At 34.0% G+C, this 26,366-nt stretch overlaps 1 protein-coding gene across 10 annotated transcripts in view; it reads right to left on the reverse strand.

Moving 5' to 3' along the window:
• Window positions 1-26,366, reverse strand: part of PIBF1 (progesterone immunomodulatory binding factor 1) — a 197,489-nt gene that overhangs the window by 49,520 nt on the left and 121,603 nt on the right. For all 10 annotated transcript variants that reach the window (XR_012009976.1, XR_012009977.1, XM_072782813.1 and 7 more), the window contains 2 exons: window positions 24,256-24,346; window positions 14,100-14,202 (listed from right to left, as the gene is read on the reverse strand). Coding sequence is in view for 8 of the 10 variants with exons in the window: in XM_072782813.1 (XP_072638914.1) it covers window positions 14,100-14,202; window positions 24,256-24,346 (194 nt within the window). In the remaining 2 variants the exon portion in view is untranslated. The remainder of the gene's footprint in view (window positions 1-14,099; window positions 14,203-24,255; window positions 24,347-26,366) is intronic.

The raw sequence follows: 26,366 nt of genomic DNA on the forward strand, positions 1-26,366 counted from the left end.
AAACATCTATTTACTTTGTACTGAATCAGGCACTGTGCTAAGCAGTGGGGATATATAGACCAATAACAAAAGATCCTTCTTCTTAAGAAGCACATAGACAGCTATGTCAACAACATCTCTATCTATCCAAATATATCTTGGTATATATGTTTCATGGGAATACATAAGTCATTTCTGCCTGGGGCTCGAAAAAGGCTTGACAGAGTAGGTGACACTTGATATTAAAAAGAAGCACCTGTGACACAAACATGGCTACAATGGGCAAAAAGTTCAGAGTGCACAAAAGCAAAGAGACATGAAATAGCATAGAGTGCTTAGAGAATTCAAGTAAAGCACAAGAAGTTACGTATGTGGGGAGAAGCACAAGCGGTTGTATACAGTAGGAGTGTGGCTGTGTGTGGCTGTGTGTGTGTTGTATAATGCAAGATGAAACTGGATATGTAGGCAGGGGTAGGATAATGGAAGATCTTATGTATTATTCTCAGGAAACAAAGACAAGTCTAACTGTGGGAGAAACAAAAACAGATTTGTATTTAGAGTATTTTGGCAACAAGGTGGAGGACTAAATAGAGATAATGCCAATCAGCTGGTTCCTAATTTAATTTAGATGATAGATAAGAAAGAGGTCGTATCAAGTCAATACCAATAAAGCAGGAGACTGAGTAGAGATGTTCAGAAGGTGCTATGAAGATAATAGGGAGGATCTGCTTTTGCTGAACGCTCCTTTTGTACTCTTTGAATTCTGATTATATACATGCTTACCACAGTAAATCTCCGACTTACTCAAGAAAGGCGACAATGAAAAGTTATTGTAGTTGGTAGCTGAAGCCATAGAACATGATGAAGACACTCTAAGAAGAGAACAGTGTCAAGATAGATGTCTGGGGCATGTCCACAGTTATGGAACAATCAGAAAAAAGTAAATAATGGAGAATGAGAAGTAGGAGGGTAACAAAGTGGTGGAGCAGGAGCAAAAGACACACTACCTGGTGTAGGAGGAGCTGGAAGTGAGGACCCGAGGAGAGGGGAGGTAGAAGAGGAGGATGACAAGTAGGTTAGGATTAAATTGGCCTTTGTCAAAGCTAAAGAATACGGACATTCCCTGGTAGGCAACGGACCTTTCAAAATGAAATCAAGATCCACAGTATAGCGGACAGTTTTGGCCAGAAGAAAGAATTGTGATGGGCTGATAAACTTTACTTGCCAAATTTAAAACATTTCAGGCAGTGTAGTACCCTATGTGTTTATGTTTTAAGCCTCATATTTTTAATGGTGAAATAAAAGCACTGCTCTTTATTGAAAGAATTTTACATATCAACAAACTTTCAGGAAAACACTTCGGGAGGCAAAGGGTACTGTTTTCTATGAAAGTGGATGTATCTTATAGCTTGCACATGCATATTTGATCTTAGATGTTTATATTGTGATTTCAATTGAGTTCTGAGTATGGTTAATCTGTCACAGGTTGAGTTTAACTGCCATTTAAAATGTCTCTGGAAATATTCCAGTATGATTTGGCACATAGGTTGTGTTAGAAGGATAGAAATGAAGTTAGGTGGTATATGATAAAAAATCATTGCCTAAAGTCTACAAGAATGAGTGCTTAAAACTGAAACATTTATTAAGGTGATAATGAAGCATTGTATCATAGTTAAGTTGGAAGCATCTCCTACTCTTTCACTCTTTGGTGGTACATAAAATATTTTTTTTTTCCCACCTCAATAAAGGCTTAGAAATATGGAAGGAAAAGTTGGCTTTGAAGTTTAAAGAGATTTAGTTCTTTTAGGGGTGTTGCTGGCAAATGAGTCTCTCTTTAAAATATGGAGATGGAATTGTAGGTAGGAATTGTGGGCAACAGACTCCTTACAAGAGACTGGGTACACTGAGGATGTTGACAGAACACTCTCAGCAGTGTCGACAGAACACTCTCAGCAGTTGTTCAGGTCAGATAACTCAAAGAACAAAGGCACACATTTACTCATCTAGAAATTTCTATGTTTGTAGAAATCATGTATTCCAATATCATTTCTAAACTGGCAAACTGAATCTAAATTAAAAAAAAAAAAAAAAAAAAAAGAACTTCCAAAAAAAAAAAAAGAAAGAAAAAGAAAAGCATTTCAACGACCCCATCAAGTAGAAAGTCCTGCCACATCTTTTCTCCTTGCCTGCGCATACATTAGACCCCCTTTCTGTTTCCTTTTCTCAGTCCTAAAATTTTCAAATGCATGTTATGTTTTTAGAGGCTCTAAAATTTTCCTATAGCAATCCTTCCTCTGATACTCCAAAATACTTCTATATTCTTTTATTTTTTATTTATTTATTTTAGAAAAAGATTTTATTTATTTATTCATGAGAGATACAGAGAGAGAGAGAGAGAGAGGCAGAGACATAGGCAGAGGGAGAAGCAAGCTCCATGCAGGGAGCCTTATATGGGACTTGATCCCGGGTCTCCAGGATCATGTCCTGGGCTGAAGGTGACACTAAACCGTTGAGTCACCCGGACTTCCCTTCTATATTCTTTTAAATACCTGCTCTTGATAATGAAATGGAGGAAGGAGAATGAGGATAATGAAATGGAGGAAGGAGATGAGGAAGAAGAGGAGGGGAGATCTCCCTTCCATTGCCAACCAACACTTTTTTCCATATTATTATGCACATAATAAGTAATTTAAACTCCAGAAAGGCAATACTGAAAGAATCTTTCATCCACCCAGAACTTCAGTGCCCCCCTCCACAAGGATAATCATCAACAATGAATGATTTCTTTTTAATTATTCCAGATATCTCTATGCATATATCAAAGCAAACAAAGAGATCCATGTATGGGTATCCATGTATATATATGTCTGGCAATGAAATTTTGGGTACAATGAATATTGCTGGAATGTAATCTCTGTTTATAGATATATTTTACAAAGTAGAATTTTGCCTCTTATTTTTGTCTTTAGAAATCTACGTAAGTTTGGTGGAGGGGCTAGGTCAATGATCAAATGAATAAACATTCACTTCATATCTACTATGAGTCAGATATTGTGTTGATCACCAAATCTATGCCTTAACAAAAAATTTCATGTGAGTTGGATTAAATTCAAGCAAATTCAAAAATGCATAACGTAAAAAGTAGTCTTTCTATACTTCCCCACTCCCAATCTCAGAGGTAAGCACTGTTTGATATTAGAGGGAGAAATATGGATGGTCCTGGGGACTCATTTCCTATTCTAACTAGAACAGGCTAATAGAGATTGTAACCTCCAAAGGCTCCTGTTCCCATTATGATTTAGGCAACTAGATGTTCTTTAATCTTCTCTTTAGATATGTACAATGTTTTGGTGTGGAGTCTATCAGATCCCTTTCTGTGGTGTATCCAGACCACCTATGCCAGGCCTAAGCACACTTTTCCATGGGAAGAGAACTTGGGGATGATATATGCTCTGTTAATTCTTTGCCTATAGGTTTACTCCAATAAAATGTTTTTATATTCATAATGGCATGACCAGTGGTATTTGTGTGTGCTTGGCATGACAGCTGTATAGTATGTAAACTTTTTTTCTCTATGCTTAGATAGAAACACAATCCTATCCCTAGATAGACAGAAACATACACACACACTCTCAAGGCCAAAATAGAGAAATACAATATAAATTATCTTGTAGTTTTGATTTTTGGAAAAAAATTTATCAATATAGCATGAATGTCTTTTCAAGTTAGTACACAGGATTCTACTTTATTCTACCCATGCATCTTAAAGTCTCTTTCAATTTGGCACTTTGAAATTTTTTAACACAATACCTGGCTTCCACTAAAGGCCTCCTAAGTAGACAACTTCAAGTATCTAAAACCTTGCAATTTGGTCATTTGAGATTGTGCATATCCTATTTTCTAAATAATTTTTCTTTTTTAAAAAGATTTTATTTGTTAATGAGAGACATACAAAGAGAGGCAGAGGCACAGGCAGAGGGAGAAGCAGGCTCCCTGCAGGGGAGCCTGATGCAGGATTCCATCACAGGACCCCAGGATCACTACCTAAGCCAAAGGCAGACCTTCAACCACTGAGCCACCCAGGTGTCCCCTAGATAAGTTTTCTAAAATTAAGTTGTAACAGATAAGTTTCTAAGTGCTTATACTAGAAGACAAAGCCTTTGTAAACAAGGTTATACATGTTAAAAGGCAAGAGTCTGCCTCTTTTGTTCATCAGTGGTTAAGTACAGTAGGAGTCTGATAAATATTTATTGAATGACCAGAAAGATTAAGAACAAGCACCAAGATTCAAGGTAGCTAAGGCACAGCAATTCTGGTGTATGCTTTCAGATATAGCCTAGATTTTCTATCCCACACCAACACTCCTTTTCTTCCCCTCTTTCTCTTTTTAAAAATTGAGGTATAATTGACATACAATATTATATTAGTTTTAGGTACACAACATAATGTTTTGAAATGATCATCACAATAAATCTAGTTATCATATGTTACCAGAAAAAATTAATTTTCTTCTTCTGTGATGAGAATTTTCAAGATTCACTGTCCTAGTAACCTTCAAATACACATGACAATACCGCTCATTCTAGTCATCATGTTGCACACCACATGCCCATGACCTATTCATTTTGTAACCAGAAGTCTGTACCCCCGATCCCATTTCACTCATCCTCAATCTCCCTTCCATTGCCAACCAACACTTTTTTCCATATCCATGTGTTGTTTGTTCATGTTTTGTTTTTTAGATTCCACATATAAATGAGATCTATGATATCTGTCTTTCTCTGTCTGACTTACTTCACTTAGCGTAATACCCTCAGGGTCCACCTATGTTGTTGCAAATGGCAAGATTTCATTCTTTTTTTTTTTGGTTGAGTCATATTCCACTGTATACATAGCATATTTTCTTTATCCATCCATTCATTTATCAATACTTAGTTTGTTTCTATATCTTGGCCATTATAAATACTACTACAATGAATATTGTATTGTATTGAATTAGCATTTTCATTTTCTTTGAATACAAACCATGAAATAGAATTCCTAGGCCATATGGTAGTTCTATTTTTAACACTTTGAATAAACTCCATACTGTTTTCCATAGTGGTGGCACCAATTTACCAAGAGTGAATGAGAATTTCCTTTTTTCTACATGCTGCCAATACTTATTTCTTGTGTTTTTGAGCCTAACCATTCTGACAGATGTGAGGTGGTATCTCATTATGGTTTTGATTTGCATTCCCCTGATGATTAGTGATGCTGAGCATCTCTTCATGTGCCTGTAGGCTAGCTATAGGTCTTCTTTGTTAAAATGTCTATTCAGATCCTCTGCCCATGTTTGATTATTGTTTTGTATTGAGCTGTAGGAATTCTTTACGTATTTTGAATATTAATCTCTTATTGGATATATGTTTTCCAAATATTCTCTCATTTAGTAAGTTGCCTTTCCATTTTGTTTATGGTTTCCTTTGCTGTGTAGAAACTTTGGTTTGTAGTCCCACTTATTTATGCTTTTGGAGTCAGACCCCCCAAAAAAACATCACCAAGACTGGTATCAAGAAGCTTAATGACTATGTTTCAACACTCCATTCTTAACCCCTGGTGGTTTCTTGAGAATTAGGTGACAGACATACACATACAAAGAAGAAAGTCAATAATTTTATTCTCTCTTACACTGAACCAACTAATGAAACAATAGTCTGAAGACACTGTACTTTAAACAATGAAGAACAGTGGACCCTGAGACACAGGAAACAAAGTAAGTCCAACCCTACAGTTGCCCTAGTTCACTGTATGTAAAGGGTTTCAGGCAGTAGTTCAGGAAGGGGGAATCAAAGCAGAGCCTGCCAAACTCCCTGAGTTAAGGATCTGTAGAAGAAGAAACCAAGTTGGCTATGGTTCTTATGGTAGAGTACTGAAGAAAAGAACTATATAGAAACAAAACTCTGAAAATTTATAGATGTTCCCCCTTGAGTATGCACACCTGGGCACTGAATACTGCATGTGTGTAAAGAAATTACCAAAGACTGAGACAGAACCACTGAAAAGAGTAGAAAGAACAATCTCTAAAGATCATACAGGCCAGGAATTTACCTCTTGTGACTAGCCAAAGTAGGAAATTTAATCATTCATAGGACATAGGGTAGATTATTTAAAAGGCTTTGGTTTTAGCAGTGGAGGGAAAAAGTAACCTTCCTTCTTTGCTTATAAGAAATTAGTAAGCATGCAAAAACACAGGACAATATGATACATAAGGAGCTAGATCAATTTAATTGAAACCAGTCAAGAAGTGGTATGACAATAGAATTAGTAGACAGGAATATCAAAATAGTTATAGAAACTATATTTCATATGCTCAAGAAAATAAAGTTTGAAAAGGTTAAGTAGACCTGGAAGATGCAAAAGAGACCCAAATTGAACTAGAAATGAAAACTACAATATTTGATGTAAGACACACTAGATTGGATTAACAGCAGATAATACTTTGGAGAAGAAAAGATTAGTGGACTTGACTTACCAAGAAAAATGATGCAAAAGCAAAGGCAGAAAAAGACTGAAAACAATGAAGAGAAGAACATTTCTTCTGTCGTAGGGCAACTTCAAGCAGTATAATACATGTCTAATACAGTCTATAAAGGAAAGGGAGGGTAGGATAGAAACATATATGAAGATATATAGGCTGAAAAACTTCCAAATCTGATGATCTCACATACGTTAAGAGGTTTGACAAAACCCAAAGCACAGAAAACATGAAGAAAACCACAACAAGCCACATCATAAATTGCTTAAAGCTAATATAAAAAAGAAAATCTTAAAAGCTTCTAGAGAAATGAGACACATTACCTAGAGAGGCACAAAGATAAAGATGACAGCATATTTCTTAGCAGAAACAATGCAAACTAGAAGAGAGTGGAGCAAGATCTTTCAAGTACTGAAAAAGAGAGAGAGGAAAAAAGAGTCCACCTCTACTTTTCTACCCTGGGAAAATTCTCTTTGTAAAACAAACACGAACTCAGCAATTTCACTCCTACGTGTCTACTCCATAGAACTGAAAGTACATAATGCTTGTACCTGAATATTCATAGCAGCCCTATCCACAACAGTCAAAAGGTAGAAATAACCCAAATGTCTATCAATAGATGAATGGACAATCTATGATGCATCTGTACAATGGAATATTATTTGGTCATAAAAAGGAATTAAGTACTGGTAGATAGTATAACAGGAACGAATCTTGAAAACATGATGCTAAGTGAAAGCAGCCAGATACAAAAGGCCACATATTGCATGATTCCATTTATATGAAGTGTGTATAACAGGAAAATCCACAGAGACATAAAGTACAGAGTGGCTTCCAGGGGCTGGGGGGAGGGGCAAAGGGGGAGAGACTGCTTAATGGGTACAGAGTTTACTTCTGGGTAATGAAAATACTCTGTAACTAGATGGTGGTGATAGTACCATACTGTAAACACATCAAAAACCACGGAATTGTATGAATTACATGTTATGTGAATTTTATAGTAATAAGAGTGAACCCTTTAGTGTACTTCCAGTTCCTTTGGCCTTAGTAACGTAATTGTCAGAAACATATTTTAAATTATTAAATTTAAAACATATCTTAAATTCTGTTAAGAATAGTACGAAATGTAAAAACAAAAACCAAAAAGAGGTGAAATAACTTTTTCCAACAAACAAAAGCAGAAAGACTCCATCACCTGAAGACCTGTTCTACAGGCACTATTAAAAGAAGTGCATCAACCAGAAGCCATGTGATACTAGATGGAGATATAGACCTACACAAAGGAATTAAGAATACCAGGCATGGTAACTCTTTGGTTAAATATAATATCTTTTCCTCATATTGTTGTATCTCTTTAAAAAGTTGTCAATTTCTGGGGTGCCTGGATGGCTCAGTTTGTTAGGTGTCCTACTCTTAATATCGGCTCAGTTCATGATCTCAGAGTCCTGAGATTGAGCCCTGCATTGGTCTCCATGCTCAGCAGGGAGTCTGCTTAAGATCCTCTCTCTCTCTCACTCTGTCCCTCCCTGCTACACATTCTTTCTCTAAGAATAAATAAATAAATCTTTTAAAAAATTGTCAGTTGCCTAAATAAAAATAATAGCAATGTAGCGTGGAGTTTTTACATGTATAAATAAAATATATGACAACAGGAGCAGAAAAGTATGAGGAACAAATGGAATTATATGATTTTAAGGCTTTTATGCTATATACAAAGTAGGAGAAAATCACATAAAATGAGACAGTGATGTTAAAGATGTATACTATAGTCTAAAGAAACTATTGTAATAACACAGAATTAAAGCTAAAAAACCAATAATGAGATAACACAAAATGTTAAAAATATATTCAGTTAATCCAAAAGAAGGCAGGAATAAAAGAAAAACAGAAAAAAGAATAGATGGGATGAATAAAAAACAAAATAGCAAGATGACAGACCTATCAATAAACACAGGAAATGTAAATGTTCTGAAAACTCCAATTAAAGTCTTATTTTGTTAGGATAAAAAAATAAAACTATATATGATGCCTATAAGACAATTATAAAGACATAAAGAAGTTAAAAGTAGTATGGAAAAACACTACTATATTAAGACTAATCAAAAGATGTGAAACTTTTACACTAAAGAATAAAAAAATAACACTAAGAGAAACTGAAGATCTAAATAAATGGTGGGATAAGGTGGATTAATGGACTAGAATATTCAATATTATTACGATTCCAATTTTCCAGGGCAGCTCTTGATTTCTGCTCAGGTTATGATCTTAGAATCTTGGGATCAGGCCAAACTGGGCTCCATGCTCTTTTGGCTCCCTTTCCCTCTGTTCCCCCCTCTGTTCACACTCATTAAAATAAATAAACATTAAAAAAAATAACTCCACTAACTTATTTATTTATTTATTTAAAGAATGTGTGAGAGTGCTAGGGGAGAGGGAAAGAGAATCTTAGGTAGATTCCCTGCTGAGCAGAGAGCCTGATGTGGCGCTTGATTCCACCACCCGTGAGATCATGACCTTGACCTGATTCGAAATCAAGGTTGGATGCTTAACCAACTGGGCTACTTAGGTGCTCCTAAATCTTAAAAAAACAAAAAAACAAAAAAACAAAAAAACAAAAAAACAAAAAAAACAAAAATAATTGCTCTTTAAAAGAAAACAAAGATTTCAATTTTACCCACTTGATCTATAGATTCAATGTAATCCCAACCAAAATCATAGATAGTTTAGAGATTACAGAATTCATTCAGAAATGCAAAGGACACAAAATACCCAAGTCAGAAAATGAACTGAGTTAGACAACCAATAGTATCTAATTTTAAGACATTATGAAGTTTCAGTAATTGGGGACACCTGGGTGGCTCAGCTGTTAAGCATTTGCCTTTGACTCAGGGTGTGATCCCGGAGTCCTGTGATCAAGTCCCACATCAGGCTTCCTGCATGGAGCCTGCTACTCCTTCTGCCTATGTCTCTGCCTCAGTCTCTCTGTGTCTCTCATGAATAAGTAAATAAAATCTTAAAAAAAAAATAAAGTTTCAGTAATCAAGACAGTATATATTGGCATACAGACAAACTAGATAACTGGAAACAGAGTCCAGAAACACTCACACACTTATGATGGATTTTTCAACAAGGTCTTTTTTTCAACCAATGATGCAAGAATAATTTTATTTCAATATGCAAATAAATTTCAATCTATATCTTGCACACAATACACAAATTAACTAAAAATGGATTACAGACTTGAAACTATGAAGTATCATGACAAAAACCTTGTGGCTTTGGGTTAGGCAAAGATATTCTAGATATGACACTAAAAATCCATAAAAGAACAAACTGATAAACTGGATTTGATAAAAACTCCTCTTCAAACACTTTTAAGAGATGGAAAAACAAGCCACAGAATGGGAGAAAATATTTGTAAATCATATAACTGATAAGGGGCTTGTATCTAGAATATATAAATAATACTCAAAACTCAGTAAGAGGATAACAGTGTGATGAAATGGGCAAAAATTTTGAAGACATTTCCCCCAATAAGAAGAGCAGAGGGCAAAGCAGCACACAAAAAGATGCTCAATATTATTAATCATTAGGGAAATGCAAATTAAAACCATAATGAGAGACCACGATACACCCATTAGACTGGCTAAAATTGAAAGCACTATCAAGTCTTTGCAAGGTGGTAGAAGAACTAGGACTTTAATATGCTGTTGGTGGAAATGTAAAATGATACAAACATTTGGAAAACACTTTGGTAGTTTCCCAAAATGTTAAGTAGACATCTAACCATATGCATATGATCCACTCCATCTACTCCCAGGTATTCACCCAAAAGAAACAAAAGCATCTATTCATAAAAAGACCGTACATGGATATTCAGGTCAGCTTTACTTGTAATAGGCAAAAGCTGCAACATCCCAAATGTCCATCAACAGGTGAAAGAACAAAAGTGATACCCATAAATGGAATGCTTCTCAGCAATGGAAGGGAAAGAACTATGGATGAATCTTAAAATAATTATGCAGAGTCAAAGAAGTCAGAATAAAAAAAGAGTGTGTGTATATGTATATATATTTATATATATATAGCATGATTCCATTTATATAAAATATAAAACATGGCCAATCTATGGTGACAGAATGCATCAGGGGTTGCTTGAGGACTATGAATGGGGATAGGGAAGGTTGGGAGAGATTCCAAAGGGGCAAAAGGAAACTTTTGGGGGGTGATGTATATGTTCATTATCTTCATTTTGTTTTTTTTTTTTTATTATTTTTTATTTTTTATTTATTTATTTTATTATCTTCATTTTGGTGATGATTTCATAGGTATACATATGTGTCAAAAAGTTGTACACTTTAAGTATGTGCAACTTAGTATATGTCAAATTATACCTCAATAAAGCTACTATAAAGGAATATTTTTGAATATTTTTAGCATTCTCATTTGACACTTCATTTAATTTCAGACATATTCTCAATAACATATACAACTTACTGGTTATAGCTTTAGTTATTTGTTTCATCTGTGTATTATTCCAAAAACTCCAAGCTAGTTTATTTATTCTTTATTTATAAAGATATTATTTATTTAGAGAGCATAAGCAGGGGGAGCTACAGAGGGAGAGGGAGAGGGAGAGAGAATCTCAAGTGGACTCTGTCCTGAGCTCATGGGGCTCAGAGCAGGGCTTGATCATGACCCGAGCTTAAATCAAGAGTCAGATGCTTAACTGACTGAGCCACCCAGGTACCCCTCAAAACTCCAAGCTAGTTTAAATAGTTAAACTGTTTAAAAGATTACAGATCCTGAGAGAATTTCCTTCTATTTTTTTCACCATGTATCACAAAGAGTCAGTTGTTACAGAAGCGTTCTAATACTATTATCTTTCAGCCAATTAGTTTATATAATTTATTTTCAATATATGCAACATAATTTTTGTGAGGTAGAAAACAGTTAAATCCATGGAATATTTCAAATTAGAATACTTTATTTTTAATTTTAAGGGAAAGATTATATGCTATGATAGCCATAAAATTTTTTTTAGCCATAAAAATTTTAATATAAGGTTACTGATTCTTTCCTCCTTATGAAAAATTTTCAAACATACGCAAAAGTACAGAACTGAATAATAAACCCATTAACTAGCTTCAAATATGATAAAAATTTTGAGATTCTTTTATCAGTGAGCCCTTCCCCACTTTTTTTTTTTTTTTAGATTTTTAAAATTATTTATTCATGTGAGATACAGAGAGAGAGAAAGAGAGAGACAGAGAGACAGTGACACAGGCAGAATGAGGAAGGCGGCTCCATGTATGGAGCCTGATGTGGGGACTTGATCCCGGACTCCAGGATCCTGGGCCCAAAGGCAGACATTAAACCTCTGAGCCACCCAGGGATCCCCCCACCCCACTTTTATGGGATATTTAAAAGCAAATTCTAGGCATCATATCATTTCATATCACATATATTTCAGTATTTAAATCTTTTTCTCAATATAGCTTATTCTAAAATTATTTCACAAAAAGTTAAAAAGTTACTTATTTTTGATTACAAGAACATTTAATTTCTTACATTTCACCCATACAATTTGTATGGGACTATGTGCTATTGAGAAACTCCTATTTCAAAGAAAAAGAAATTTCTATTAAAATTAACTGATGTGTTCAGGAGGGTTTTTTTTTTTTAAGTAATATTATGACACACATACACACACAGAAGTATGTATATAGTTTAATTTTTTTAAAGAAATATTTCTGATAGGTCATTCTGAAGTAAAAACAAACATGAGGGATTATAAAATATCAGCAAACAGAGGTTTCTTTAAGGTCTTGTTTCTTTAATCATTTATTTATTTATCCTTCCACAGTGTGTTGGAACTGGCTTCTAGCAGTTTGTCACAGCAAACTGGTAAATTTTAGGGAATTTTGTGAGCTGGATGTTAAACATAACCATTTTTAAAAATTATTTAAATTTTTAATAAAATCAATTTTATTTGAAAAAGGGATTATTCACACTCATTAATTTTTAGTTATTTTACTATTTTCAATGCTCCTGAGTTTATCCATGTCTGTGGTATCTGTATGGTGGAAATATTATGTGATGGTGTGCCACTGAGCATCTTTATTCTATGTTCAGTAACATGATGTTGGCAGCTCAAAGTTGGTCATGGTGGGAATATTTATCCCACAGACACAAGCAATGCTACAAATCAGAGCTGTCTCTCATGCTCCCTCCTGGAGAGATGGTTGTTAACATCTGCCAGCACAACACTACTTCTATCCTGAGTGTAACTACATGTCAGGCACTGCAGTAATATGAAATATTTCTGGTCTTTGGAATTTGAGCATATAAATCCTAATGGCGCACTATTAAAAGTACTTTAATTCCACCCTCATCATTGTAAATAGCAAGATTTCATTTTTTTTAATTTAAAAAAAGTTCTTTAATAGAGGGCAAGAAGAAGATAAATATGAACAAGTCCTTCAGAAAACAAAGAATACATCCAAGCTTTAAAATGTTAATATAAAAAAGCTGTTATGCTGAAACTCAGGAAATAAAAGATATCCTAATGAGTTGGTATCTTTCGTTTTAATTGTTTTATTTCAGAGGTATAGAAAAATGTAATGAGATGTTAAATAAAAGAATTAAAACAACATGTAAAAATATGTTTTTTAATGATATATATAAGGCTGAAAAATAAGAAATATGAATCTGATTTTTATTTATTTTTTAAAAATATTTTATTTATTTATTTATCCATGAGAGGCACAGAAGGGGGGCGGGGGGGCAGAGACCTAGGCAGAGGAGAAGTAGGCTCCATGCAAGGAGTCCAATGTGGGACTCGATCCCAGATCCCAGGATCATGCCCTGAGCCAAAGGCAGATGCTCAATCACTGTGAAACCAGGTATCCTGAATCTGATTTTTAAAAGATAATTTGGGAATAATCATGTACCAATGAATATGAGAGGTTGAGAATATCAAGCTAATAAGTGTGTTCAATAGAAAAGTAATTTATTTAATAAGAGTCAAAAAGAAATCTATTTTAAAAATGAGGTTTTAAACAGATGGTTACCGGAGGAGAGATGGATGGGAAGATGGGTGAAATAGGTGAAGGAAATCAAGAGTACACTTATGATGAGCACTGAGTAGTATCTGGAAGGGTTGAATCACTATATTGTACTCCTGAAACTAATATAACACTGTATGTTAACAATGTTGGAATTAAATTTACAAAAATTTTAAAAAGTGAGGTTTTATTTAAAAACTCAAAATGCAACCTGAAATTGCCAAACTGGTTTTGCCAGTTGATATTCTCAGAAATCAAAGCTCTGCCTGTCTAGTCTACATTTATATTTAGTCTGGCCAATTTAATCTCTTTTTTGATCTTAGCTTTGCCATACACTATGAGTTGTTTTATTAGGCTTTAACATTAAGTTAGTTTCCTAAGTTGTAAAATTATTTTGTACTAGGAAACAGCTTATTTTAAAACTGCTCAGAATATATACAAAGGAGTGACAAAGAATTAAAATGAACACTGTAAAAAAGAAAATAAAATGAACACTGTAATTCTTTATATGTGTTTCTTTTGTTTAAGTTATTTACCTCTTGTGAAAGCTGTGTTACTTGCTCCTTTTGATGTTCCAGGTCTTTTAAAACCAACGAGTTTTGTTTTTCTAACTGAAGTACTCTTCTTGCCAAGTGGACACTAGGTGAGTGAAATAAGAAAATTAATTCTTAAAAAAGAAGAATACTTTCTAAAATATTAAAAATGTGTTTGTATGCTTGAAAATTGACTTACCATTTCCTAGCAATACTTAAATATTTACAGAAAAAATATGGAGTCAAATATTTTCAGGTGTCAACAGTGGAAGACCAATAACCCAACAGCTCACAATTTTGAAAATAACATTAAAATCTCCATAATAATATAACTATGACATATTGATTACTGCAGTAATGGTTTCTAGCCTTTGCTATAAAAAGTAGAGAGTTACATTATACTTGCTTGAAAAGACCACAAGATAGCAATTTACAGCTTTTCTCCATTTTTATAAAAATTTCCCCTTTACAAACAAATCAGGCAATTAGTTGAAACAATAATAAGCCTGCACTTTGAAAAGCTTCAGTGTTTACCTCAGACAACAAAATGCATTTTATAATATAAAAAATAACTGAATACATTTTCTGTTGAAAGCAGAGATGGAAAAGATACATGAAAAGTGGAGAATGTCTATAGTAAAGGCAGATTCTGTACTAAAAGATCACATTTTGACCGTCATATAATGATCACAACTTACACTGAGTATAACCTTTAGTATTTATGGTGACATTAAATGTGAAATGCCCCAATTCCCCACTTAAGACACAATAAAAAATAAAAGGTTTGATCATTCCTCCTTCCTACTAGGGTAAAAAAAAGGAAAACTTCTTTAAAGAACTGCTAATAATGTTGAGAAGACATGTTGCTCCAAAGACCTTCTCTGATTCCAAAAAACTAAAAGTTTCCTATTTGCCACATTATCATGTTTTATTTTTTTAAAGATTTTATTTATTTATTCATGACAGAGAGAGAGAGAGAGAGAGAGAAGCAGAGACACAGGCAGAAGGAGAAACAGGCTCCATGCAGGGATCCTGATGTGGGACTCGATCCCGGGACTCCAGGATCATGCCCTGGGCCGAAGGCAGGTGCTAAACTGCTGAGCCACCCAAGTGTCCCCCATATTTTCATGTTTGAAGAAGTTAATCTATTACTGATTTGCAAAATCTGTGGAATCTGAGAAGAAAAGATGTTACATAATGACATGGAATAAAATATTTTCACTTTAAATAAAATTATTTTATTTATTTATGGAATAGGAACAATTCCATTGTGTTTTTAATATCCTAACATTGGATAAAGGAATGTGGACAAAACTCTGAAAATAATGCTAAACATCATCTTACATATCCACTTCTAAGAACTTGTTAGCCTAAATGTAAAAGATGAGTTCTGTAAAAGTTTATATAGTGAACTGGGCAGCTTATTTATATATGCTCATATCTAAGTTCAAACTGGCATAAGATTCTGCCTTAATAATCAGCTGAAGTTAGAGATGGAAAAGACATAGTCCTTATTTTTTGACTTAAAAATTTTTTTTTAATTTTTTGACTTTTTAAAATAAAAAGCCTTATAGATATATGACTTTATTGCTGTGAATTTACATACCATAAGGGCCACCCATTTAAAGTTTTAGTATGTTTAGAATTTCCAACTAATACTATAATCTAATTTTAGGATATTTTCATCACAAAAAATCTTTCTCCATTAGCAATGCTCCCTATCTTCCTGCACAGCTAATCTTTCTTCTTTTATAGATTAAGATATTTACAATTATGGCTACCCCATTTTCTATCTCCCAATCTAAAATATGTCAAGTTCTTTCAAATGAGATCTCTACAAAAAAGTTTTTTTTTGTTTTTTTTGTTAAAGATTTTATTTATTTATTCATGAGAGACACAGAGAGAGGCAGAGACAGAGGCAGACTCCAGCAGGGAGCCCGATGTGGGACTCGATCCTGGGACCACAGGATCACACCCTGAGCTGAAGACAGACTATCAACTGCTGAGCCACCCTTCTATTAAGAATTGCCCTGATTTTAGTTGAGGTAGATTCTAAGTGAGGAAAATCAACTCTAAATAGAAGGAAGTTATCTTATGATGCCTTGAAATGTTTTACAGTGTTCTAATTACTAGCTTATAGAACCATTTTACTGAGAAAAACTTTTTAGGAACTGATGCTAACAGGAATGATGTGGTTTTTACTATGAATGCTAATATCATTTATGATATAATGCTTATAATGTAGAAGATGGTGTCATACAATTGTCTCCAATTGATGCACTGATCACATTTAAAACATTTACTCCTAAGTCACTGTAAAGAGAGCAGAACCATCTCTGCATAGATATTTTAGGAATGGTGGTAAGATTCTCAGGTTGCCCTAAATGATCCATTTAGCCCACTGATTACAGATGTTACAGAAAAAAAAAAAAAAAAAAAAAAAACAGGAAAAAAAAATTGTGAAATCTAGAACACACAGGAAAAATGATACAATTTTTCATCATTATCATACTTGCAATTAAACAAAAATAATTATAATATTATCATTTTTCCTTCATCATAAGTTATCAATGACTATAGAAAAGCAGGTTGATTTGGAAGAAACATTATTAACTCATCCAATAAGACATTCATGAACATTTTAACAAAATTTATAAAAAGCCTGTAATCTATATAGGTACTGGAAATACATAGTTTCTACCTGGAGGATCTAACAGTTGCTGAGGAAGATGAGCAAATAAATTACCACAGAATGCTAAATGCTAAGAAGGGGCACACTAAAGGATGAGAACGAATCCTGACTAACCTGGTGAGGAGGCAGAGAAATAGAATTCTGGGTAGAGGGAAAAGCATAGGTAAAGGATGACGTGTGGGGGTATGGTATGGATTGATAACATGTATGGTGCGTGGTGAGGCCTGAAGCTAGAGGGTTAAAGGCAGGGATGAAAGGCCTTAAGTGTTAAACTGAATTTGGATTTTATCTGTAAATTGGCTAGGCATGACATGATCAGATTTGCACTTGGAGAGTTCTCTGCTAACACTGTGGAGAAGGAAGAAGACTTGAGCCAATTATAAAGTTATGATCACAGTCTAGACTGGTGGGCTCCAAAAGCAATTATGTGCAAAATAATCCATTGAAGTGTGAGAAATTTTACTTATATTTATTTTAATATTAAGTGCCTTTAAATTTTAATTTTCTATATACATTTTATATTTTAATGTACATAATACGTTATTCATATGATAGTATAAATACATGTACATGTATTAGTAGGTGAATGCTCAATTTTTTTTTCTCAATAGGGAGTCATATCAAAAAGTTTAGAGACCACTGGTCTAGGCCAGTTTTGTCCCATAGAAACATAAATGCAAGCCACATATATCATCTAAACATTTTTAGGAGCCACATTCAAAATATTACAAAGTCCTTACCTTACATGTTATCAAAAAAATTAACTTGAAATGGATCAAAGATCTAAGTGTAAAACTAAAATATAAACTCTTAGAAAAAAAAACACAGGAGTAAATCTTCTTGACCTTGGATTTGGTAAAGGATTCTCAGATATGGCTCAAAAGCACAGGCAACAAAAGAAAAATTAGAACTTTATATAACACCTCTGTTTCTTCATACCCTAGTTCACAATGGACATAATCTTTAAAAGTTTTGCTAATAACTATACATGAACAATAGAATCTTACTTTCAGTTTCTTCATTTGTGAGGTTAAACATCTTTTCATATGTCTGTCAGGTATCTGTATTTCTTATTTAATGAAGTGATGTTTATGTCCTTTTCTGACCCACTTCAAATCTTACCTACATGGGTTAATTCTACTCTATCTAAATTACTGAAAAATACCAGGCCTTCTGTAATCTCAATTGAACCAACCTTATTTTCTATTAATGTCTACTCTACCTAATGTCGCATAAACATATTTTGGATATTCCTTCCACTATACCTCTGTTGGTCCCCCAGTCTGAAAAAGGTTATTTCACCGCCTGACAGACCCAACTTTTTTTTTTTTTTTTAAAGTAGTCTTTAGGGGCAGCCCGGTGGCTCAGCAGTTTAGTGCTGCCTTCAGCCCAGGGTGCGATCCTGGAGACCCGGGGTCGAATCTCACGTGGGGCTCCCTGCATGGAGCTTGCTTCTCCCTCTGCCTGTGTCTGTGCCTCTCTCTCTCTCTCTCTCTCTCTCCGTGTCTCTCATGAATAAATAAATAAAATCTTAAAAAAAAAAAAATCAAGTAGTCTTTACCCTGGGCATGGAACCCAATGTGGGGCTTAAACTCAGGACCCTGAGATTAAGACCTGAGCTGAGATCAAGAGTCAGATGCCTAACTGAGCCACTGTGGCACCCCAGACCCAACTTTTTCTTAAAGTCTCCCTTCAAGTTCCACTTCCTCTATTTCTGACCATGCAAGTCTTTACTGATCTCTATTCCTCTGGAGGACATAGTCTAGTGTACAAAATGGCACTAAATTATATATATTTTTTGATGTTTCATGATATTCTTTTATGTGTGTTAATTTTTTCTTTTCCAACAGATACAACTATATGAAGACAGGACAGACACTTAATAAATCCTTCTCGATTGATTTTGTTCTAAGCGAATTTTGTTCATATGAACACCCTACTAGAAACTATATTCTTAGATTGCAGAGTTTCAGTATTAAAGTATGACTCATGCTCAGCATTTAAACACTGAACTAGTAATAAAAATGTGCATAAGGTTAATAAAAGGTGGCAAATATTACAGATACCAAGTGATTTCTTCTATACTTCAACCTCCTACATCTTTAAATGTGGCATATTGTTGTGAAGAATGATTTGGTGTCCTAAGTGGATTCTGTGTAGAAATCTGAGTGTTAGAAGTGGGAAGAAAGAAATTCACTTTAACTGAAATTCAAAGCAAGACAAATGAATAATTTCTCACCTATGCAGCTGAGTTTATGTCTCTTTAAGCATAATGCACATAGAATGAAAACAAGTCCTCCTCAACTTCTTTATAAAGAGTGACTAAAGATACAGTCAGGAAAAATGACTCCTGCTAAAGGTTGCTTTTTTTTTTTTGTACAGAATGTACTGAACTCAAGAAAGCACCGCTTTTACAGGCTATCTGTTGGGACACTAACATAGGTATAACTTAACAAGACTTCTTTGAATTATATTAATTGCCATGTGATTTTTACCAGCACCAAGATTACGTTCAACATCAACTAGAAACTACTACTATAGGAGTACAGCTTTGTATCTAAATATTAAATGAAAATTTCACCTGTTACCTGGCAAAAATTTCCCATCAGGGTTATCTCTTAGCCCCTTCATCATTTCTTGACTCCAAATAGAAGTTATTCTCTTGGATCTGTCAATGGCAGCAGCACTGCTGATTATTACATATAATAATAGTATAGCATAGTTGGGCATAGTAGTATAGCCCAACCAATGTGGATCTTCATCCATATTTGCGATGTCAAAGAACAATGGAGGATTGATGTTCTGCCCCAATTCCTTCAATCTTGGTATTTTTTTTAGTATTATCAAAACTCCAAATAAATAAGTGTATTTATTTAGTTCCTTGCTAATTTGTTATTTTTCTGAAATAACATTTTTTTTTTAAAATTTTTTTTCCAATTTTAGCAGGTCAGAAGTCTGTCTCTATTAAAAAAATTGTTAAAAAAAAGAGCACTTGTTGGGGCGCCTGGGTGGCTCAGTCAGTTAGCATCCACCTTTAGCTCAGGTCATGATCTTGGGGTCCTGGGATTGAGCTCTCTGTTGGGCTCCCTTCTCAGATGGGAGACTGCTTCTCCCTCTTCCTTTGCCTCTCCCTCCTGCTTCTGTGTGCTCTCTCTCTCAAATAAAAACAAAACAAAACAAAACTTTTTTTCTTAAAAAAAAAAAAAAAAAAAAAAAGAGCACTGTGCCAGAATGATTCTAGATTCAAATTCTTCAGGTTGGTCCTGTACTGCCTATTCTGTTGGTAATTATTGAGAACCAAATAGTGGTCTCATGCTGATTATCTGTAGTCATATGAAACTTTCCCTAGTTTCTTCTATAGGTTTAAACTTTCAAGTTGTTCATAAATAGAACATCAGTAACTTTTGAAGGACTATTCCTAAAACCAACCCAAATGAAGTAAGTACAACTTTTCCTAGGGACAAAAATGAAAACTCATATACACAGAAATAAAGAGAGAAAAACAAATTTTCATTATACACCAAAGTTTGCTAGAGAAAAAAAAAAGTTTCCTCTGCTTTAATTTTTTTTCCTTTATTGTAAAGCTCAGTCTACTGTGAAAGTTTCAACTTAAAGCTCTTCATAAAACTAGGCAGAAACTAAAACAAAAGGTCTCTAGTATGAGTAAATCTTGGAATTTGAAAGGTTTAAAAACCTTCAGAAAAGGCTATCCATTCAGATCTGCCAAAGCAAACAGAGCAGCACACACTGAGACCATGTTAGTGCCTGGGTGTTACCCATTTAAAGTTGCAGGTTAAAGAGCATAACCAAAACATGTAACCAGAAAATCTTGTTTGCTATTTTCAAAACAATCATGACCGAAACAAAAACATTACTTCAGATTTTCAAGTTTGGTCAAGTCAAGAAGAGCCCATTTCATTTTAATCTACTTTCATTGTATAAGCCCTTTTAACTTACCGCAACTGTGTCCCAGAAAGAGTTTGATGTGATATTTCGTTATTGTTCATTATCTCCATTGAAACTTCAAAATATGAGTAAGCTGATTTGATCATTATAATGTGGTCAAGAGACATTTTTGAGAGTTATTTTTCAAACTACAAAAATTAATTTTGCTACCTTTTTTTTTTTTTTGTTAAATAGGAAATGGGCATTATAGTATGTCTTAAAACTGGTATTAAAAAAAGTCAATCTTAAAACTGGTTTCATGTCCAGGGGAGTCTCTCAACTAATTAAGAAGTCTCATGAAAATTCTCAAGCAAAATTTTTAAGTGAAAGCTTAAATTGTATGTAAAGTTTTTGGAACATTAGCTTTTCCTCTAAATCACCTACGTAAGTTCCTCTAAGAAACATTAATCGGTATAACAAACTAACCTTTTACTGAATAACCCACCATATGCCAGGCACTGTTTGGTGAACTCTGCATGCATTTTCTTACTTTAATTTCATAATATACCTTGAGTAGCAACAGGCAAACCGTGAGAATTTTCAGTGACTATCAAATTTATTAACAACGTGAAACTCAAAAACTGAAGGCCTGAAAATTAAAGTTTTGGATAACCATTAAAAATTATCTTTTTGAAGCAAGAAAATGTTCAATGATACAAGAAAATGTTCAAGATGGAATTATAAGATAAAAAATTAAATTTCCACGTTACATACAATAATAGCCTAAATACGCAAGGAGATGTATGTGTCTCTATAAATTTTGAATGGTTATCCTTGGATGGTAGGATTACTAGCGATTTTCTAAAACAATAAAACAAATATATTATTTTTATAATAAGAAATTTGCTTCAATTGTTACCCTTAAGTACCTAAATCTGGTTGCTGAATATATGAGATTTTACATCAAACTTAGTATTAATGGAATATACTGTGTAGTAGTTGAAAATAAGTTCCTTTGAAATTTTAACATATTTTGGTTTAGACTGATGTATAATGAAAACTTTTTTATGCAAACATTTCATTTGTGGTTCTGATTGAATTGTTTTATAACGTACCTTTAGATTCCATTGCTTTAATTTTAAATGTGAAGAATTAAATATGGATTCTCTCCAAGGCTACATTGCTTTCATGTTAAATAAGTTAAACAGAGCATGAAGTCATTGACTTCTTTACAAATATCTACTAAAAAATGAAATCTAGACTTTGAAAACTTTGGAAATGTGTCAGATCCTAAACAATGGATCCTCCTTGCCACTGTTCCATTTTGTGCATGCAGTAGGCACTCAATAAAAGATGTTGAATGAATGGGGAAAGGAATGCATAAATGTCCTCTTTGGATATCTAGACTTACTTTCCCTTCACTCAGTTTAGATGACCTGAGAAGCACTTCCTCAAAATAACCCTCTGGTTCACCATGAGACGAATGTCTGGCACCAGCTGGTTGGAGATATTAATAGTATGCCCATTAGGCACTTGTTCAAGGCACATAGATAGCTCAGTGATAAAATCTTTAGAAATATTTGGATACTTAAGATTATTCAGAATATGAATCAGTTGTGGTTCCTTAAATCTTCACTCTAATTATTAAGAAATCAACATCTGTTTTTGGAAATTCTTCAGAAAAAGTAAGGTAAGAGCAATAATTGCTTTCAATTTTAGAGGAACTCAGCATTTAGGGCTAAAGAAAAAAGCTTACAACAGCAAAATTCCTTTTTTTCCTCCTTGTGACAAAGATTCTTTTGAAGGCTTATATCCTAAAAAAAGAAGAGACTAGACCTGCTCCTTCAAATTTCAATTTTTAGTATTCACCAATCATTTGCCACTCACAAGTCTCTTTTGTGGACTCACAAGTCCACAAAAGTATATTTCTATTCCTCCCTCGGCAATATAACGCTCCAACAAAGTGATACGCTGACAATTACAAAATAGCCTGGGTCACTCTTAGTGACCTATGGAAGGAGTGGGCAGAGAATGTGAATGGGACGGGACTATAACTGATTTTTCAAATAATACATTATTTAGAAATACCTGCATCTTCACCAGACAGAGTTTAACCACTCCAGCTACAAAATGACACTTGACAGTCACCTATCCTTGATCTAAAAATTTTCCAGATATTTACTTTAACCAGTAAGGGACACAAATTCAAAGTACCCATTTGTGTTGTTATAAAATGGCCTATATCTTATATCATGGACTTAAAGACATTTTATTCTCTGAGTCATGACTTCAAAGTTTCTACAGAAGTATTAGAGTTCGGATGAACTGTTTTTCTTACTTAGAGTATGATGTCTCTAAATGTTTCAGTCAACTCATATAAAAATAAAAGAGAAACAAGCAGCTCTGAATCCTCAAATACTCAGATGAAGAGACAATTCTACTAGGTATCTTACATCATGCTACATAGAGAAAGAGAATAAACAAGAATAAGATACAGTTGCTGACCTTGAGGTACCTTCTATCTGGCTGGGGAAAGGACATGGGAAACAAGAGCTAAGGAGATAAGAGAGATGCTCTATTGGACGGCATGGAGAAAATAGATGTTTATAGGCAGAGAGATATATTGCTCCAACTTTGGGTAAAGTGGCAAATAAGGGTGGAGAGGTGGGGCCACATGGAGGGGCCTGGAGGTCTGGCAGAAATATTTAGATTTGAAATGGTAGCAAATGGGGCAGTGAGATGTTTTTGCACAGAAGGATGAATTATTATTTTTTTTAAAGATTTTATTTATTTATTCATAGAGACACAGAGAGAGAATGAGAGGCAGAGACACAGGCAGAGGGAGAAGCAGGCTCCATCCAGAGAGCCCAATGTGGGACTCGATCCAGGGTCTCCTGGATCACGCCCTGGGCTGCAGGCAGCGCTAAACTGCTGCGCCAAACCGCTGCGCCACCGGGGCTGTCCCAGAAGGATGAATTAAAGTGAGATCAAAGAGGTAGGTAAAAACAAAATCAGCTATGTCAACTAGAAAACTGACTAATGCAGGTACTATTTTTCTTAGTGTACTTTAAGGAATATCTTATGAAATCACGCGGGATCTCCCCCCAAATTTCTTGGGCTTCACAAAGTCTTTTATACTTTTAATTATAATATATGTTCTATCTCATCTGTCTCCCTTCCTCCCTCCTTCTCTTTCTCAAGTATATGTCAAGGAATATACACAGGTAAAGAAAAACAAGAGAAAAAGGAAGCATAATTAGTTAATTTTAACCTGAAAACTGTTGGTACGAAAGCATTTCTAACTCACTTAAAATAAATGTGAAAATAAAACTAAAATGGTGTCATTATCACTAAATCTAGTTCTAGGAAAATTCTAATGTACACTTCTATTTTACTGACCATTAAACTTACTTAAAAATACATGAAATGCATGATTATAACTTACTTTGCTTTATTTTGTGAGCAATTTAATATTTATGCATACTAAGAATAAAGTAACTTTACTTTGCACATTATCAAAAAGCATAATATAATTACATTTAGCTTGAGTAGATAAGTAAAACAGATATATATTGATTTTACCTTTGCTTTAGTCGTCTTTTGGCCGTTGTGGGAACATTAGCACCATAGCCATAGGAAAAAAGAACCCTTTCAGCCTCATCTTCATTTTCAACTGAAAAATATTAAAGTGTATGATGTAACATAAGTTTTTTTTTTTCCTTAAAAAGCATGGCAGAAGTGAAAATAAAAGAGGTCATGCTAATGAATCAGGGAGCATGAGAACATTTAAAAAGGGCTAATGCATAATCTCAGAGTCCATTTGTAAGTAGAAACATATTTCTTAAAGTATATGGTTGCTTAAATTTATTCCATTTATTTTTAAAAGCTGTAAGGGCTTGCATCATATGACATGTTAAAGTTTCTTGTTATAAAGCATGAAAATACAGATGCTGTGTTACTCTGAATGATTCTAAGGCTTTTTACGTGGAATGTATGTTATGCAATTATAAGTAAGTAATGATAACATCAATTTTACTGCTTCTCTTGATAAAAGAAAGGGCTATTTTTAATTAGGAAAGATGTGCATCATTTTATCAGAACAACTTTATCTTAACTTGTAATGATGAATCATGCATTTAAATAGGCTACTCTGAAAAAAAATGTGCAGTACTAAGAATGTATTGATGGCCTTTTTTTTAATTAGAAAAAAATTCAGCAAAACCATTTACTTCTGAATTCTGCCACTGTCACACCATTCTTTTTCAGAAGGAATTTTAACTGACAGGTTAACATTTTATTATTATAAAGTTTAAAGGCAATGACAATTTTACTGTAAGTTGGGATTAAAAAATACTTAAAAGTCCATAAAAACTAAAGGTTTACAAGCTTAAAGTACTCAATGACATATAACAATTTTTATAACATTATTCAACAACAATCATTATTTAACATTAAAAAGAGAAACCTCTCAGAAGTGTTTCAGATTTAAAACAAAGCCATGTAGGTCACATTAGTAAGTGAAGCTATTTGCAGACCCATTACTGTAATATGTACATAATTGTTGACTGATCCTTTTATGACACAATAAGAATTTTAAATAAATTTTTCCTGATTTTCTTCAACTTTACTCCTATTTCTTCATGGTGAACTAGAATCAGTTTTCAGAGGTAGAGTTATAAGCTGTCAGGTAAACGTGGAAGCAAGAGATGACATATGCCATTACTCTTGGTGTTATCAGCTATCATGGCTCCAGAACTGAAATGAGTTCTCCAATTCAGCTGTATCAGAATGGCAGAATGGTTCTATTAGAGGTGGCATTTAGATAACTAGATGACTCCTGTCTTTAAATTCAGAAGGAAGAAGGTAAAGGTAGTTAACATCTCAGAAATCCATCAGTTAGATATTAATGGACATCTTAAATTTAATACTCAGTGTATTAATAACTCATGGGATAACTATTCTAGTGGTGATTTAATTACAGAAACAATGTACATGGTAAATGACACTAAAGAGATATGAATGTGACTTAGAAGTATAGAGCACTGAGCAATTATGTCTGAGTGCCACCATTTTTCTTAAGCTTGGAGCATTAGTGGGAGAATGTGTGGGGAGACTAACATTCACAGAGAAGGCACAGGAGGGCCTGTGCATGTGTAAGGAAGGGCACAGAGGTGTGAAGTTTTAGTAATTGTGAGATACATGGCTGGAGTTAGCTTAGAGAACAATGGTAGAAGGTAGGCTCAGTTCCAATTAAGAATGCAACTTAAAGTATTATTTGCTAGGCTAAGAAGTTTATTTAATTAAAAATTAATAGGAAGGTGACATGACCAAAAGATCTTTGTTGTTGATGCTGATATTGTAGAAAAATAATTTCTATTAATGGGGAAAAAGATGGCCTATATTAGCACAGAGAACTCCTCACAAGTTATAGTAATAATCCATTTGAGACATGGTCCCTAAGAGCAAGGGAAGATGAACAAAAGAAGTTAGATTCCAGACAACTGAATAGGTGTGGAGGTGAGATAAGGCAGTAGACAGAATAAGGGAGAAACCAAGGTTGACGAAATCTGATGGTAATTAGACTTTAACCTTACTAACAGGTCAAGAATACAAGAAAATTGGTAAGTTTCACAGACAGAAGAAAAAAATGTAAGAAATGTTATACTTTTAATGCCTGTAGGAACTCCTTTACA

The sequence above is a fragment of the Canis lupus genome, chromosome 17 (assembly GCF_048164855.1).
Source record: "Canis lupus baileyi chromosome 17, mCanLup2.hap1, whole genome shotgun sequence".
In the NCBI taxonomy this organism is placed as follows: domain Eukaryota; kingdom Metazoa; phylum Chordata; class Mammalia; order Carnivora; family Canidae; genus Canis; species Canis lupus.